General features: G+C 46.8%; 2 protein-coding genes across 2 annotated transcripts in view; both read left to right on the forward strand.

Annotated features, from left to right (window-relative positions):
• Positions 1–6,333, forward strand: part of LOC120994501 (carbonyl reductase [NADPH] 1-like) — a 36,268-nt gene extending 29,935 nt beyond the window's left edge. Inside the window, exon 4 of the mRNA XM_040423122.1 lies at positions 6,264–6,333. Within this exon, the coding sequence (XP_040279056.1) occupies positions 6,264–6,270 (7 nt within the window). The 3' untranslated portion in view covers positions 6,271–6,333. The remainder of the gene's footprint in view (positions 1–6,263) is intronic.
• LOC120994500 (carbonyl reductase [NADPH] 1-like) lies at positions 2,363–6,333 on the forward strand. Its single transcript, XM_040423120.1, has 3 exons — positions 2,363–2,650; positions 4,861–4,968; positions 5,834–6,333. Exons 1-3 carry the CDS (start codon positions 2,365–2,367, stop codon positions 6,268–6,270), a joined length of 831 nt encoding a protein of 276 aa, XP_040279054.1. The 5' UTR covers positions 2,363–2,364; the 3' UTR covers positions 6,271–6,333.
• Positions 6,334–16,174: the final 9,841 nt, after the last annotated feature.

The raw sequence follows: 16,174 nt of genomic DNA on the forward strand, positions 1-16,174 counted from the left end.
TGTCGATAAAAGCCTTTGAAACGTATGAAGTGCGTGTAATTATATTTCACTACATCACAGAAACAACTGAAACAAAGATCTAAAAGCAGTTTAGCAGCAAACTTTGAGAAAACTAATATTTTTGTCATTCTCAAAACTTTTGGCCACGACTGTACACCCACACTGTTACCAGCACCCCACAAGCGTGTGGGGCAGTATGAGGTGCATGTGGCATTAGAAGCGTGTGGGGCAGTATGAGGTGCATGTGGTATTAGAAGCGTGTGGGGCAGTGTGAGGTGCATGTGGTATTAGAAGCGTGTGGGGCAGTGTCAGATGCGTGTGGTATTAGAAGCGTGTGGGGCAGTGTGAGGTGCATGTGGTATTAGAAGCGTGTGGGGCACTGTGAGGTGCGTGTGGTATTAGAAGCGTGTGGGGCAGTATTGTAGTGTCCCACTAGGTAATTGTGGGCACTACACAAGAGTCAATATGGTCATTGTATTTTATATGATGTTTTATGTGATTTTCCTGTTTATTTCCTGTATCAGGCCTGTTAGGGTGTAGTTCCACCTCCTAGACAGTAGAGGGAGCTAGGGAACCCCTAATATATATAGTAAGGTCCAGACAGGAAAGGGGAGGGCAGTGTAGTCCAGGAGGCTAGTGAGTGCAGTCTAGCCTGCCTGAGGTTCCTGAGTAAAGCAAGCTCAGAAGTTGCCCCACCAGGAGAAGGGTTTGCCTCCTGAGAAACAAGTTCCCATAACAGAGCAGAGCAGAGCCAGTATTCCAGCCAGACAAGAGAGCTGAAGGGCAGAAGGATATATTTGGAAAGCAAGGATATATATACCTGAGGAAGTTTCCCTAACCAAGGATAAAGCCAACAATAGGGAATACAGGCCTTGGGATAAAGACAGACAGGATTTCTGAGGAAAAGTACGGCCTGATCTGTAAGTGTTTAACCCTCTGAGTATCTTGCAAGAACATTGTGCCTGCCATTTATGTAAGCCTGCTTGTGACTGCTGCTGTGACATATGGAACTGAACAAGAACTGTAAATAGTTAACTGTTTCCAGTAAAAGGAAGTTTTGGTTCACTGCAAACTGTGTTCCTCACTTATTACTGCTATAATTCGGTGTGCCACCGTTACCGGCACTGGTGTCACGAACTTAAAGGGATCTTGCCACCGGCACATTAAACCTGCAACACCCAGGGCACCTCACCTTCCCATTTCCCGTATGCCCTATTGCTGGCTTTATCCTTGGTTAGGGAAAACTTCCTCTCGTATATGACTCCTTGCTTTGAATATATCCTACTGCCCTTCAGCGCTCTGTCTGGCTGGAATAATGGCTCTGCTCTGTACTCTTCTAGGAACTTCAGGTTTCTCAGGAGGTAACCTCTTCTCCTGGTGGCAAGCTAGAAGCCTGGGCTATCTAGCTGCATGTCAGAAGCTGCTTCTCAGCTCCTCTCTGCTGAAGTAACTCTTTGCTTCTGACTACACTCCCTCTCTCTGGTCTGGACCTGGCTATTTATACTAGGGGGTTCCCTAGCTCCCTCTACTGTTTAGGAGGAGGAACTACACCCCTACAGACCTGGCACACAGGAGATAACATAAATAACATGACAAATTACATAAAAAATGCAATGTAAAATACAATAACCATGTTCCACAGGAGGTGGAGAACAACGTGGCCCAATTGACCCTTGTGTAGTGCCCACATTTACCTAGTGGGACACTACAATACCCCCTCCCTCAGCATCCACGCAGCTGCCCCCCCATACAAGATACCCCCTCCCTCAGCATCCACGCAGCTGTCCCCCCCCCAGACAAGATACCCCCTCCCTCAGCATCCACGCAGCTGTCCCCCCCCCAGACAAGATACCCCCTCCTTCATCATCCACACAGCTGCCCCCCCATGCAAGATAACCCCTCCTTCAGCATCCATGCAGCTGCCCCCCACATACAAGATACCCCCTCCCTCAGCATCCATGCAGCTGCCCCCCACATACAAGATACCCCCTCCCTCAGCATCCCCCCCCATACAACAAGATACCCCCTCCCTCAGAATCCTCCCCATACAAGATACCCCTCCCTCAGCATCCACGCAGCTGCTCCCCCCTCCCCCGGTGTACAATCCCTCACAACACATCCCCAAAAGATTCAGTACAAAATAAGTTACTAAATCAGTAGGTTCCGCGTACTTCTACAACACTGCAGGAGTTTTTTAGTTCACTCCCCGCGCTGCTGACCCTAGCGAGCTCCATGATAGTATGATACATGTGAAAAAGAGCGCGGCTCTCCTGTTTCCGATCCACGTGATCTAGGAGTGCCACGTGATGTTATGACGTCAGCAGGTCCTTCCCGAATATAGTATTTAGCCATTACCCTATCAGCATGGCCGGGGTGAGGGTTGCATTAGTCACAGGGGGCAATAAAGGAGTTGGACTGGCTGTGGTCAGGGCCTTGTGCAAGCAGTTCCAGGGAGACGTGTATCTGACAGCCAGGAACCCCAAGCTTGGAGAAGAAGCTGTCAAGGCCCTGAATAATGAGGGGTTGTCCCCGCTCTTCCATCAGCTGGACATCAATGACCTGACCAGTATCCAGGCTCTAAGGGATTTCCTGAAGGCAAAGTATGGCGGGCTGGACGTGCTGATCAATAACGCAGGAATTGCATTTAAAGGTAAGTCCTTGCCACTTATGAGTAAGTTCACATATCTGGCATATTTTCCATTTTTCTCTTCTGGTCTAGGACCAGAAAAGCAAAATAAAATAGTAAAGGAATTAAGCGCCAGGTCTGTTAAATGACATACAGAACTGGTGCCGACAGATCCCACTGATGTTAATGGAAATGGTGCAAGACAAAATACTGCTGCATGCCGTCACCTGTGATCCACATCTTAAAAATAAATACCACTAGACAGGGACAAAGTTTTCAGCGAGTGTGGTTCCGTATTTTCATAACTTTCTACCATGTTTCGAACCCCTCCCAATTTCTCTCCATACATGTGTAATTCTGCACAGTCTTCAGGAGGCCATAGCGTGATGATTAGAGGGGACAGCGCTCTTGTCTTGGTAGCTGTATAAATGCACAGTCATGCTCAGCTGGGTTTTCTCTATAACCTGTATTTCTGGTTTTATTTGCCTTCTCACATTTTATCATAAAGTAGTTTTTTTCTTCTATTTAGGACACTAAATTAACGGATGCTAATTACAGCTCCCATGGGGGTTTTAATCCTGTCCAATCACAGTTCCATACCATACATGGGGCCCCACTGGATTGTATCTCTGGGGTCCATACTGAAAACAGTCATTGGAATCAGGAAAGATTTGTGCCTTCGAAGCATTGCTGTATACTCCCATATGCCTTGTGATGGCACATGGTGTCCATATAAAATAGGAGAAGTGCGGAGGGACAGAATGGGCACACCATAAAATAAAAAATCTCTGCTTAGCTGAAATCTGTGTGAGACTAAAGTCCAGGTTCAGCTACACCCTAGAACTAGATGAAAGCTTACACAGCCTGCTTCAGACTCCTCGAGCAATAGAATATTCTCACAAGGAGCATCAGAATATTTCAAGATTCTCCACCGCTCCATATTTGAGCTTCGAGAAGACGTACTTTATTAGTGGCGGTTTCTTACGCTTGATGCCACTTCATCGGACACCCTCTATCTTTTGAGATCTCTTAGAGGAAATGAAGACAGAAAACCTTTAATGGTGAAAAATCATAGCACAATTCCAATTTTGCCGGAATAATCTTGCAAACTGGGCTGTGATAGGGGCAGGGCTTATGCAAGCCCCGCCTCATAGTGGCCATTTTTGTGGGCGTAACAATCCTTTTTGGGGCATTCCTGGCTTAAATGTCTCAAATTTCAGTTTCTACATGTTGGTGTAGTGTGCTGGGTGTTGGACCCTCACCTATATGATATTGATGGCCTGTCCTAAGTCCTGGAGAACCCCTTTAAAGTACAACGTGTTCTTCATGTTTTGATATGGATCTGTGAAGAATCTGGAAATAATCTGATGCCCTATGTAAGAATTTGGGATTTTCAATGTGTCCATTGGCTGTGCATATCCCTTTTATTACCCTAGCTACAGGCACTATGTTTCCACATGGATCCCTAATGTGGCTACATGCGTGGGCCACTAACCTTCATGCTGAGTGGGATGGAAGTAAAACAAGTCTGTTTAGTGTAAAGAAATCTATAGAACATCTGCTTGTGATTTCCCCGACTAGACATTGCTGAGGAACCAGAAGTACCACAGTCTACAGACACATCCTTTTATTATTCTTTACTTGTATAATTTATTTTACTTTCTGTATTCTTTTACTACAAAAAGTTTTTTCCACAATGTCATTAGGGCTCATACATACGAACATGTGCTGCCTGTTGCATGTATTGGGGACCACAAATGCACGGGCACCATCCATGTGGCTGACACAGACAGATGCAGACCCATTTAACTTGAATGGGTCTGTGATCCATCTGCACCGCAAAAAAATCGGTGTGAAGGGATAGACGGAAAACCACAGAAGCACTCCGTAGTGCTTCCTTAGGGTTCTGTGCCTCCGTTCCACACCATACCTTTCGGATTGCGGACTCATTACCTGAATGGGTTCACATCCGTGATGTGATGCACAAACGGCCCGTGACTGTTTATTGTGGACCCGCCAACAATGGTTGTGTGCATGAGCCTTTAGTTGAATTGATAGGCTATGAATGGCCTCCACTGATAACAAGAACAGTTGATGGGGCCTTGTCCTTGTGTTCCGGGTAGAAAATTGATCACACATGTCCGTTACTCTTCATTGATGACGTACTAAAAATATACAACTTACTGGACCTAAACATGGCCCAAATCTCATGGTTCCATGTTCGATTTTTCCAGTTGCTGACACAACCCCATTTGCCACCCAAGCAGAAGTTACTTTGAAGACCAACTTCTTTGCCACTCTAGATGTTTCCAATGAGCTTCTTCCACTGATTAAACCAAATGGTAAGTATACAGTGATGGGAATGGACTATTTAAATGAGTTGTCCAGGTGTGTAATATTCATGACTTATTCTCCCGGTACTGATCAGATGTTTAAAGCCATGAGCGCTGTGGGCCCTTCCTAGGCCAGTGACCTCACGGTCATCGATCACATGGCCTAGACCAGGCATGTACAAACTGTGGCCCTCCAGCTGTTGCAAAACTACAACTCCCAGCATGCGCTAATAGCTGTAAGCTATCCAGGCATGCTGGGAGTTGTAGTTTTGCAACAGCTGGAGGGCCGCAGTTTGGACATGCCTGGCCTAGACGCAGCTCAGTCCCATTCTAGTGAATGGGGCTGAGTTGCTATACCAAGCACAGCCACTATACAATGTACGGCGCTGTGTTTGTTAAGCTGAGAGGAGGACGTGCTGATCCTCTTCAAACAGCTGATCGTCACGAGTGTCGGGTGTCTGACTCCCACCAGTCAGGTATTGATCATGAGGATAGGTCTTTAATATTAAACACCTGGAAAACCTCTTTAAAGTTTTCCTCCATCTTCTCTGAAAAGGATTGTCCCAAATTTGCAAAATTGGTGCCAGCCAGCTGTAGACTTTAAGGGGTTATCCAATTTCGGGGCGAGCAGCCAATGGCAGACGGGGACGAGCCTCCCTAGCGTCACCTGTGATGGGGGCACAGGGGAGATGAGCGGTTGCCATGTACCTCCTTTAACACAGTGGGAAACAAGAGCACCATGAAGGAGACATCCCACCCAACATCAGGATAAAGATGAGGGTTTATAGCCCCCATAGACATCATGTAAATAGCTTACAGCCGGGATCAATTTTCTATGGCGCTTTATAAACGCCATATATTTGTTCTCTTACAGGAAGAGTTGTCAATGTGTCCAGCATGGTCAGCCCCTCAGCCCTCGCCAAGTGCAGCCCTGAACTTCAGGAGAAGTTCCGCAGTGACACCATCACTGAGGACGAGCTGGTGAAGCTGATGCAAAAGTTTGTGAAAGATGCCAAAAACGGAGTCCATCAAGAAAAGGGCTGGCCAAACACTTCTTATGGGGTGTCCAAAATCGGTGTAACAGTATTGTCCAGAATTCAAGCTCGTCAGTTAAAGGAGACCAGGAAGGGAGAGGGCATTATACTCAATGCCTGCTGTCCAGGGTGGGTGAGAACTGATATGGCAGGTCCAAATGCCACAAAGTCCCCAGATGAAGGTGCTGTTACCCCAGTATATTTGGCCCTTCTTCCTGTTTCAGCGGATTTACCATATGGGGAGCTGGTCAGCGAAAAGAAAGTTCTTCCCTGGTAGACGTCAGATGCCAGTGAATCCAACCGCGGTGCCCTTAAGTCAGCTCTTGGACTTAATTATTGATATAATGGTGGGCTATTTTTCTTCCCAGATGTAGTTTTATATGTGCAAATAAACTGTTACCTGAAATGTGTGGTTTCCTGTTCTTGTATGGTAGCTTAGAGGAGACTGTGAGATCACTACAATACAATAGGATAGCTGAGGAACCAAAAATTCAACATGACACTCATGCAATGCTTGGCAATTCCACTTTTCTTAGGTCTAGTTCCCCCTTAAGGTCAGTTTCACACTATTGTTTACTCCCCTGCAGTATCCGTACTACAGTGTACACCATGTGTATCCCTAAATGGCAAAGTTCTTAAGGACATTCCAGTACATGGTGTGGGGGTGGGCTACAAGATTTGTTTAGGCTACTTTCACACTAGTGTTTTTGCTGGATCTGGCAAAGTCCAACAAAAACGCTTCCGTTACTAATAATCCGGATCCGTGTTTTGCGGACTGCAAAATACATACGGTTGTGTGAATGAGCCCTTAAAGTGTCCCTGTACTTTAGAAAAGCTTGTGTTATGTCATAGTGACATATCAAAGGTTTAGATTAGTGCAGGTCCGAGCGCTGAGACCCCCGCCGATCGCTAGAAGGAGGAGAGAATAGCACCCACACAGAGCGATCTCTCTCTTTCGTGGCACGTGGACTGTCACAAGACGCGCCAAATTTATTACAGGTCACACACCTGGCCCATCTCACTCCTGTGCACACTGGGGGTCATTTACACTGCAAGGACTAACAGTGTACAGAAATCTGCCAACAGATGCCCTTTAACTGGGCACGAGTGACTTCTATATTTTATATTGTCCCATGTAACAGGCTTCCTATGAATCATGGCGTGTGAGTCCCTGGAATAGAGAAATTAGACTGTCAGCTCACTGGGGCAGGGCCGATGTGAACATACAGCGCTGTGACACATGTTGGTGCTACCCGAAAACCTCTGTACCTGTAGATAAGACCCGGTCCTGGTCTGATGTTACCTGTAGATGTCTCCGGCCCTCTCCTCCTCCTCCTCCTCCTGCCCGTCCGCCCTAGTTTAGGACTCATTCTTCATACTGGTTTGTACCTTTAATAAAACGCAGAAGACGAATATCAGCACGTGGACTATGGGTGGCTGGACACAGGGGCTCCTGTACGGTCTGCTCAATGACTGTCCACAGGGGCAGCCCCCTTCGTGGAACATTATAGCAGATCACAAGGACACTCTGATCAGTGGGGGTCCCACTTCTGGAATCGGACCCCTTCCTTCTCGGTATCGGTTGTGCACCCCGCCGATCGAAGCAATGGCCTATCCTAGCAATTCGACCTCTCACACCACAAATCACATCCTGCGTGGACGCCCCCTACAGCTGGTTGTGCACATAGATGTATATTGGATGAACCCGTTGATTTCGGAGGGACCTCCCAACTCGCCCATGATGGCTGGTGTGAGGGGAGATAAGGATCAGGCACTTGATCTTCTTCTCCCTGTTTATAGCACATGCATGCTCAGCCGAGCCGAGCATTCATGTGCACAGAGGAGCGGAGGGAGGTAGTGGTCAGACAGGTACCACGTGAGTAGCCTATACTGTAAAAAGGGTTTTTCGGAATTTAAGGTTGATTCCTCATCATTTTCAAGACCACGTCACACAGCTGCAGCCTCGTCACAATGTATCCAGACCACAAAACAGATAAACAGAGCAGCTTCCCGTGGATTCCAGACTGGACAATTGGAACGAACCCAGACAATGCGGTGCTAGAGCTAAAGACTGTAGTGTCTGTATTCCGTGCGGTGTCTCCGCTGACAACGGGCCGCCATCTTTCCAGAGTCTCGCAAAGCAGATTGTGTAGAAATGATTCACCATGTGGTGGGCGATAAATGACAAGGCTTGCTGGAATTTGTAGCATAGTGGTGACAGAGATCTATAAAGGGTGTATACTTTCTATATGGTGTAAAACTTCCTTAAAAATGGCGTTAAAAGGTGCATTAAATTCATATATGGGGAAAATTTACCCAAAATAGAGGTGGTTAAAGAGGAGCATGAAAAATGGGTAGCGCATTTGTGCTGGGAGGTCACTTTTTTGCAGTGGCATTGTCGGAGACTGTATTGGAAACCTCCGTCGCAGATTTAGTTTTAAAAAAAATCAATGGAGATTTATCAAAACTGGTGTAAAGGAAAAGTAGCTTAGCTGCCTAAAGCAACCAATCAGATTCCAGCTTTCATTTTTCAAAGGAGCCTTCAAAAATTAAAGATGGAATCTGGTTGGTTGCTATGGGCAACTAACCTAGTTTTCCTTTGCACCAGTTTTGATAAATCTCCCCAATAAAGAGGTCATCAGGCGCTGTTCCTTTCCATTATATGACAGATCTGTTGCCACCATTTTTATCCATATCTGATAGTTGGGTCCCCTGAACAGGTGGCGAGTCTGACCGCTACTGAGGACCCAGATGCCGCTCCATTAATCTCTATGGCTGAGGCAGACACACAGCGGTGGGACCATCCCTCCGCTCTCTCGAGGTCCCCCATTTTCGTCATCGATAGGGTCTCGGTGGTCGTACCCCCACTGATCGGATACTTCTCAGCTATCCTGTGGATAAGTCGTCAGTATGGTAGGGCAACCCCTTTAACACTCCATCATGTCTACGACTCCATTATTTCTTGGTTTGCCTCTCCTAAGAACAGAAGGGGAGATTTACGAAAGCCGATGCAATAAAAAAAAGTGATGTAGTTCTTCATGGCATCCAATTAGGTTGCTGCTTTTCCAAAGGGCCTCTAAAAATTGATCGCCATGGAAGACCACTCCACTTTATCCTTGCACTGGTATTTGATTAATCTTGCCCAGTGAACGCCTGGCACGGATATATGCCGCGGCCCATGGACGAACTTCGTTAATAATAGGTGTAATGATTGGAAAATTACAATTCTGTATATATCGGGTCCATAGAAATTGGGCAAATAAACTACTCACAAAAAGTTAGAGATATTTGGCTTGTGAGTGAAATTTCAGGATGAACCTAAAATGCACTCTAACCTTTACAAGTGAACTTAAAGGGGTTATCCAAGAGTATAAATAGCTCCCCCATATACCCGGGCATAAATTGGAGAGCTTTTTATACTCTTGGGTAACCCCTTTAATGGACCTTCTCTAAATGCACATGTCCAACAGTTCAACGTTTCAGTACATTTTGCACAAATTGCTGTTCCATGAATCTCCCAATAAATTTCCTGGTTCAATTAGAATTGGTATTTAAAAAGTCCTCCTCATCATGCGGTTCATATTCTAACATCATGAGACCAAGACGACACCTAACAATTGATTGACAGTACCTCGCCTTTGTGAGGCTTCAAGCAGGATGTTCTCAGACAGAAGTGGCCACTGAGTGTCATCAGCAGGTTGAACAGAGATACAGAGAGACTGGAAGAGTCAGAGAAAGGCATAGAAGTAGACATCCCTTGGCCACATCCCACACCGATGACCACTTCATTGTGAACAATACCCTGCCGAACCGGATTATGAATGCTACACAACTCCAGGTATATTTAAGGGAGGTGAGAGGCACCCAAGTGTCACGTCAGACCATTCCAAACCGTTTACATCAGCATAGTCTGCGTGCTAAGCGACCTGCAAGGGTACCTGACCACACCACAGGTGTCATCACCTTGCATGGGCCAGGGAGCATCTACCCTAGATGAGGGACCAGTGGGCCTCAGTGCTGTTCACTGTTTAAAGTCGATTCACGCTGAGCAGAAATGATGGCTGCAAACGATGTTGGAGACGTCAAAGAGAGCGCTATGCATCAGCCACTATTGTCACCAGGCGAGCCTTTGGTGGTGGTGTTACAGTGTGGGCAGGTGTGTCTAGTCAATACAGAACTGCCCTACACTTTGTGAATGGTACAGTGACAAGCCCATACTACTTGAATAACATCATTAATCCAGTCATTGTGCCTCTGGATGAACAACACAGGCCTAATTTCATCTTCATGAATGACAATGCGCCAGCTCATCAAGGTCGCATCATTAGGGAACAGCTGCTGAAGACTGGGGGACCTCAAATGGAGTGGCCTGCACTTTCTCTAGACCCATTGAAAACCTAAAGGATCAGCTGAGTCGCCATGTAGAGGCTCGTAACTCTGTACCCCAGAACAGTGGTGTACATAGAGAAGTAAGAGCCCCATAGCAAGGATCAAACCAGGCACCCCACACAGGACAGAAGGGTTTCTGCCTAAACCCTTTTGAATGACCCTTGGGCCATTTTTCCACTGCCTCATTGTCACGGTGGGGAGTGTGGGAAAACTCCCCACTGTATAATGTGGGTAAACGGGGAAGCAACTAGGCCTGGATGCCAGGAAAAGGGAGCAGGTCCCCTCCTATTATAACCCTGATCCTCGCCCTGACTCCTAACCGTATGAGCGAACCGAGATGGTAGGAGGGCTCATACACAGTAACCTCTGTCCCTAAGTCGCCCTGATAATCCCTGAAATCAAGGTCAGGAATAAGAGACGACCTGTTCCTCCACAACATGGACGAACAGGAGTCTCCACAGGCCAAGCAGCAAAGATAAGGGGAGCCAGTGAACAGCAACTGGCTCGGCAGGTAAGTACCCAGTGATACAACAACACTCCGGAACAACAAGCACTTACCTGTCGCAGCAACAGGGAGGAACACCAACACCAATGACTACCTGGACCCCATGTGGACAGGATGCACGGTGGCACCAGGCAGAGCTGCTCACTGACTTGTAGTTCCCCCTCCGGGGAACCCAGGAGCCCTCTCACCGAAGGCACAAAACAGACAGGGAACATGTCTAGCATCCAAGCCAGACATAACACCACAAAGACCAGACATGTAACACAACACTAGACATAACAACACACCCTATACATAAACCCTCACAAAACATATACAAAAGGGAAGAAAGGGGAAAATACATAAGGATGATATCAGATGACTTCGATGTCTAACTAGGTGGCCCTCACACTGGAAGGATGGAATATCCAGGGCAGGAGCATAGCTCCAGCACACACCAAGGCTGGAGAACTACTGCCCTCATTCTCACAACACCAGATTAAGTAGAGCCATGAGGCCACACCCAGAACAAACCTAGCCAAGAAGTTAACCCCCCCCTCCCCAGCACCAGACAGGGAAAGAACCAGAGGAAGGAGGAAAGCACAAACATGCTGCACCACAACGCGTTGCCACTGGCAACCAGCATGCATGGCTAGCATGTCACTGCGCACACAGGGGTAAAGTCCTGGGGAAAAAAAGTGTGGGAACTCACCCAAGATCCACTGCAAACCCCCCCCCCCCCAAAAAAAATTATAATATATATTTCGCTGAAAATTCAGTGCAGCATTTATAGTAAAGTGCCAGTTTTCACAAACTGCAAAATTAACATGAAATAAACAAATATATATAGGGACCCGCACCTATCAGACAATTGGGGTATATCCTAGCGATATGCCCCCATTGTCTGAGATGGGAAAACCCCTTTAAAATACAATATATGTGAATGGGCTTTTGAAAGCTACGTGTAGCGGAAAAAAAAAAAAGCACAGAAAATCTAGCATGCTGTAATTTGTGTCGCTGCGGACTGAGCCAAATGTACACATTGTGATCAAAACAAAACAAAAACTACCCTTATATATAATTTACTTACAGTTCTGAAGACTAAGGGGTGCTGGCTGGTTTTGCCTCAGGGGTGCTGGCTGGCTTAGCCTCAGGAGTGCTGACAGGCTTGGCCTCAGTGGTGCTGACAGGCTTGGCCGAGCAGAAGGAGTGTGGGACTGTGAGGCCTTTTTTCTCCAAGCTGCTCCGGATTAGTGCTCTAGGCAGCTGGGCTCCGGGCTGGAAGTGGGCACCGCACAATAAGAAAAAAATAGTTTTCATTACACCTCAGGTCAGACCACCAATCAGACCCCCAATGTTAATAAGACCCCAATAAGACCTCAGATCAGAACCCAATATGAATGACCCCCAATCAGACCTCAGATAAGAGCCCCATGCCTCATAGCAGCCCCCAGTGCCTCTCCATCAGCCCCCCAGTGCCTCTCCATCAGCCCCCAGTGCCTCTCCATCAGCCCCCCAGTGCCTCTACATTAGCCCCTAGTGCCTCTACATTAGCCCCCAGTGCCTCTCATCAGCCCCCAGTACCTCTCATCAGCCCCCCAGTACCTCTCATCAGCCCCCCAGTGCCTCTCATAAGCCCCCCAGTGCCTCTATATCAGCCCCCAGCAGATATCATCAGCCCCCAGTGCCTCTATATTAGCCCCCAGTGCCTCTCATCAGTCCCCAGTACCTCTCATCAGCCCCCCAGTGCCTCTATATCAGCCCCAGCAGATCTCATCAGCCCCCAGTGCCTCTACATTAGCCCCCAGTGCCTCTCACTCATCAGCCCCCAGTACCTCTCATCAGCCCCCCAGTGCCTCTATATCAGCCCCCAGCAGATCTCATCAGCCCCAGTGCCTCTAATCTGCCCCTAGTGCCTCTAATCAGCCCCCAGTGCCTCTAATCAGCCCCCAGTGCCTCTAATCAGCCCCCAGTGCCTCTAATCAGCTCCCAGTGCCTCTAATCTGCCCCTAGTGTCTCTAATCAGCCCCCAGTGCCTCTAATCAGCCCCCAGTGCCTCTAATCAGCCCCCAGTCCTCTATATCAGCCCCCAGAGCCTCTCCATTAGCCGCCCAGTGCCTCTTACCAGCCCCCAGGGCCCCATTCACTAGCGCCCAGTGCTGCCCTATCCACCAGCCCCGAGTGCCCCCTCCACCAGCCTCCAGTCAGTGCCTCTCCATTCAGCCTATAGTATAAAATATGAAAAAAAAAAAAAACACTTACACTTACACTTACCTCTCCTGCTCCTGGACACAGACGCTCCTCTTCTACTGCTGTAGGCTGCCGACAGCCGAGGACCAAGAAGGCGGCGGTGAGTACAAAGCCTTCACCGCTTCCTCCTGGTCCTTTTGCCCTGAAAGGGAACGGCGTTCCTGCCATGAAAAAAGTGCAGGAACGCCGTTCCCACGCGTTCCCCCTCGACTCGACCCCTGTGCGCACAACAACAAGACCGTGACACAGCAATGACACTCATTTGCTAAAAGTTGTTCCTTTAGAGCAGGGGTGCACAACCTTTTTTGGTCTGGGGGCCGCATTGTCACATCGGTCTATTTCAAGGGGCCGCAAATAAATAAATGTTGATCGGCACTCATCTGCCTATTACACAGGCCAGTGCAAAGTGACTGGGGAGGAGTGATCGCTGCCACAGTCGTGCTGCAGATAATCAGACATCTTTCATCCTGATAAAATATGCAAATCAGCCGACAAATGAGCAATTCCTTGTTTATCGACTGATCAGCTGCACGATTATACCAGCCAGATATAAGATATGAGCGCTCCTATGAACACTTGTTCCCAGTAATTGTCCCAAATATCGTGCTGCAGCATAGCCCCTGAAACCGAAGAATTATACTTACCTGCTCCTGCCGCTCCGGTCCTTCGAACTGCCCCCGCTGTTTGGACCTGGCAGTGCATGGACATGGTCATACACCACTGCAGACAATGACTGGCTTAGGCGGTGATGTGGTCACAAGCAGCAAGTCACTGCTGAAGCCAGTCATTGACTGGAGTGGTGTATGTGAACATGGCCATGCACTGTCAGGTGTAAACAGAGCAGGAACCGGAAGAAGGAGGCAGCGGGGGCAGGGCAGAGGACCGGAGCGTCGTTGAGCAGGTAAGTATGAATCTTCTATTTCCGAGGCCATGCTGCAGGAACTTGTTAAAAATAATTTTTACCAGACAAGTGGCGACATTTCCTTCCATCCTGCCTCCTATTTATAAATCTGCGTTTTCCTTCACTGCAGAGGACGGAGCTCGCTGGTTATTACCATCTCCTGCCAATCCAGTTATAGGCGCCCTGCAGTAACCAGTAAGCGCTTTACCTTGCTAGTGGGGAAGGCACCTATTTGTTAACTCTTGAATGACCAGGCCCAAAAAGGCCTTAATGACCAGACACTTTTTTGTGATTTAGCGCGCGTGGTGGTTCAAATGGTTGTAACTATCTTATTTGTTGAACTACCAAAATAATTTTTGCAACTATTTTTATTTGGGGGAAACTGTACAAAATGTTTTTAAAAAGTATATATTTTTTCAAACTATAGCTCCTTATTCTTTAAATATGCAAACTGACACCAAAATAAATTATTAGAATTAGTTCCCTATTTTGTGTAGGCCGTTTTGCTATATAATATGAAAAGTTTCACGTGAATGGGGCAGTAATGGTGACGGTTTTGATTAGTGTGGGTATTTTTTCTTTTATGTATAATTTTTTTTTTTAACTTAATATATTTCTGCAACATAATATGTCCCCCAAGAGGTCATAAAAAGACCTTGGGGGACACTGTCACTTTTTACAATTTTGCACTTTTTCCTTTTTATTTTTTACTTCTATTTGAATTTTAATAATATTTTATTGTATAATTTTTTCTAATTTTAAAATTTTATAATTTTTTAAATAATTTTCTATAATTTTTTTAAATATATTTTTGCAACATAATATGTCCCCCAAGGGGTCATAAAAAGACTGTTGTGGGACAGTGAACACTTTTATTAAGCACTTTTTCCTTTTTATTTTATGTTATTTGTGAATTTTTCAAAATAATTTTCATTTTTTTTTGTGCCACATATTTTATTTCTCTTTTCTTTTATTTATATTTTATTATATTTTTATTTAGTTTTCAAATTTTTTAAAATCATTTTTTTTACTTTTTTTTTATATATATTTTTACCACATAATTTGTCCTCAAGAGGTCACTGAAAGACCTTTGGGAGACAATAAGTGACTGTTTTTTGTACTATTTACACTGTAACTGGAGCATCCAAAAGAGCCCCAGTTACAGGGAAACCAGCCTGCTTCTGCGGAGGCTTTGTACCAGGGCAGCGCTTCTCTGTTCCTGAGACACCCAGCGATCACGTGTTCGCCGGGTCCACACTGGAAAGCGCTTATAGAGGAGAAGGCAGAAGCGCTAATAAAGCGCTTCTGTCTTCTCCTCGGCTTCTCCGCTCTCACTAATAGCCGGGGACCCTTTCCGCTCCTGCTACAGTGCAGGAGCAAAACCTGTGATCCATCTGCTGTGGGGCGCTCTGTGCAGAAACACAGCTGATTGCAGGATCAGCTGTGTTTCTGCCCAGCAGGGCGGGGGCCGCAAACCATGGCTCCGGGGGCCGCATGCGGCCCACGGGCCGCAGGTTGTGCACCCCTGCTTTAGAGGGTAGAGTCCTGACCAAGTTTTCACCTCCAGTAAAAGAGTAGATATTCCTAACTAAGACTGGGCCCCCTCTTGCCCTGGGCCCCATAGCAGTCGCATGGTCTGCCGCTATGGTAGTTACTCCCCTGCCCCAGAATCTCAATGACCTGAGGGCCGTCCTTTAAAGAAGAGTGGGATGCCATGCCTCAGCAGAAAATAAGTTGACTTGTGAACAGCAGGAGACGTCGTTGTCAAGCTGTAATTGATGCTCAAGGCCACATGACAAGTTACTGAGACAGTGACATTATTTGTGGGGGTGTACCCAGCACTGGTGTTGGCTTTTGTTTCAATAAATTGTTTGAGATTAGGAAATCACCTTTACTGCTTCTACTTAAATGTCCTACTTTCATGATACAATATCACTATAGCGTGAACTGTTTACGTTTTCCATAAATTTCACCCGAAAGCCAAATATACCAAATTTTTTGGGAGAAGTGGGTATGTCACTGCAGTGTGAATATGTGCATAACCTAGTACAGTAGTTCACCTCTGTGACCAGCAGATGGCAGCAGCATCACACAGCTCTATAAGAATGAGGAAGACCTCAGCCCTGGCCTTGCAGGGAGGAGCAGTTTGCCATCACT

Source organism: Bufo bufo, chromosome 3 (assembly GCF_905171765.1).
Source record: "Bufo bufo chromosome 3, aBufBuf1.1, whole genome shotgun sequence".
Classification (NCBI taxonomy): domain Eukaryota; kingdom Metazoa; phylum Chordata; class Amphibia; order Anura; family Bufonidae; genus Bufo; species Bufo bufo.

Bases quoted from the DNA above. Each gene is read 5' to 3' on its own strand.
- LOC120994500 (XM_040423120.1), top strand. From the start codon at position 2,365: ATGGCCGGGGTGAGGGTTGCATTAGTCACAGGGGGCAATAAAGGAGTT. The intron at 2,651-4,860 runs GTAAGTCCTTGC...CGATTTTTCCAG, and splicing joins CGCAGGAATTGCATTTAAAG to TTGCTGACACAACCCCATTT. The intron at 4,969-5,833 runs GTAAGTATACAG...GTTCTCTTACAG, and splicing joins TCCACTGATTAAACCAAATG to GAAGAGTTGTCAATGTGTCC.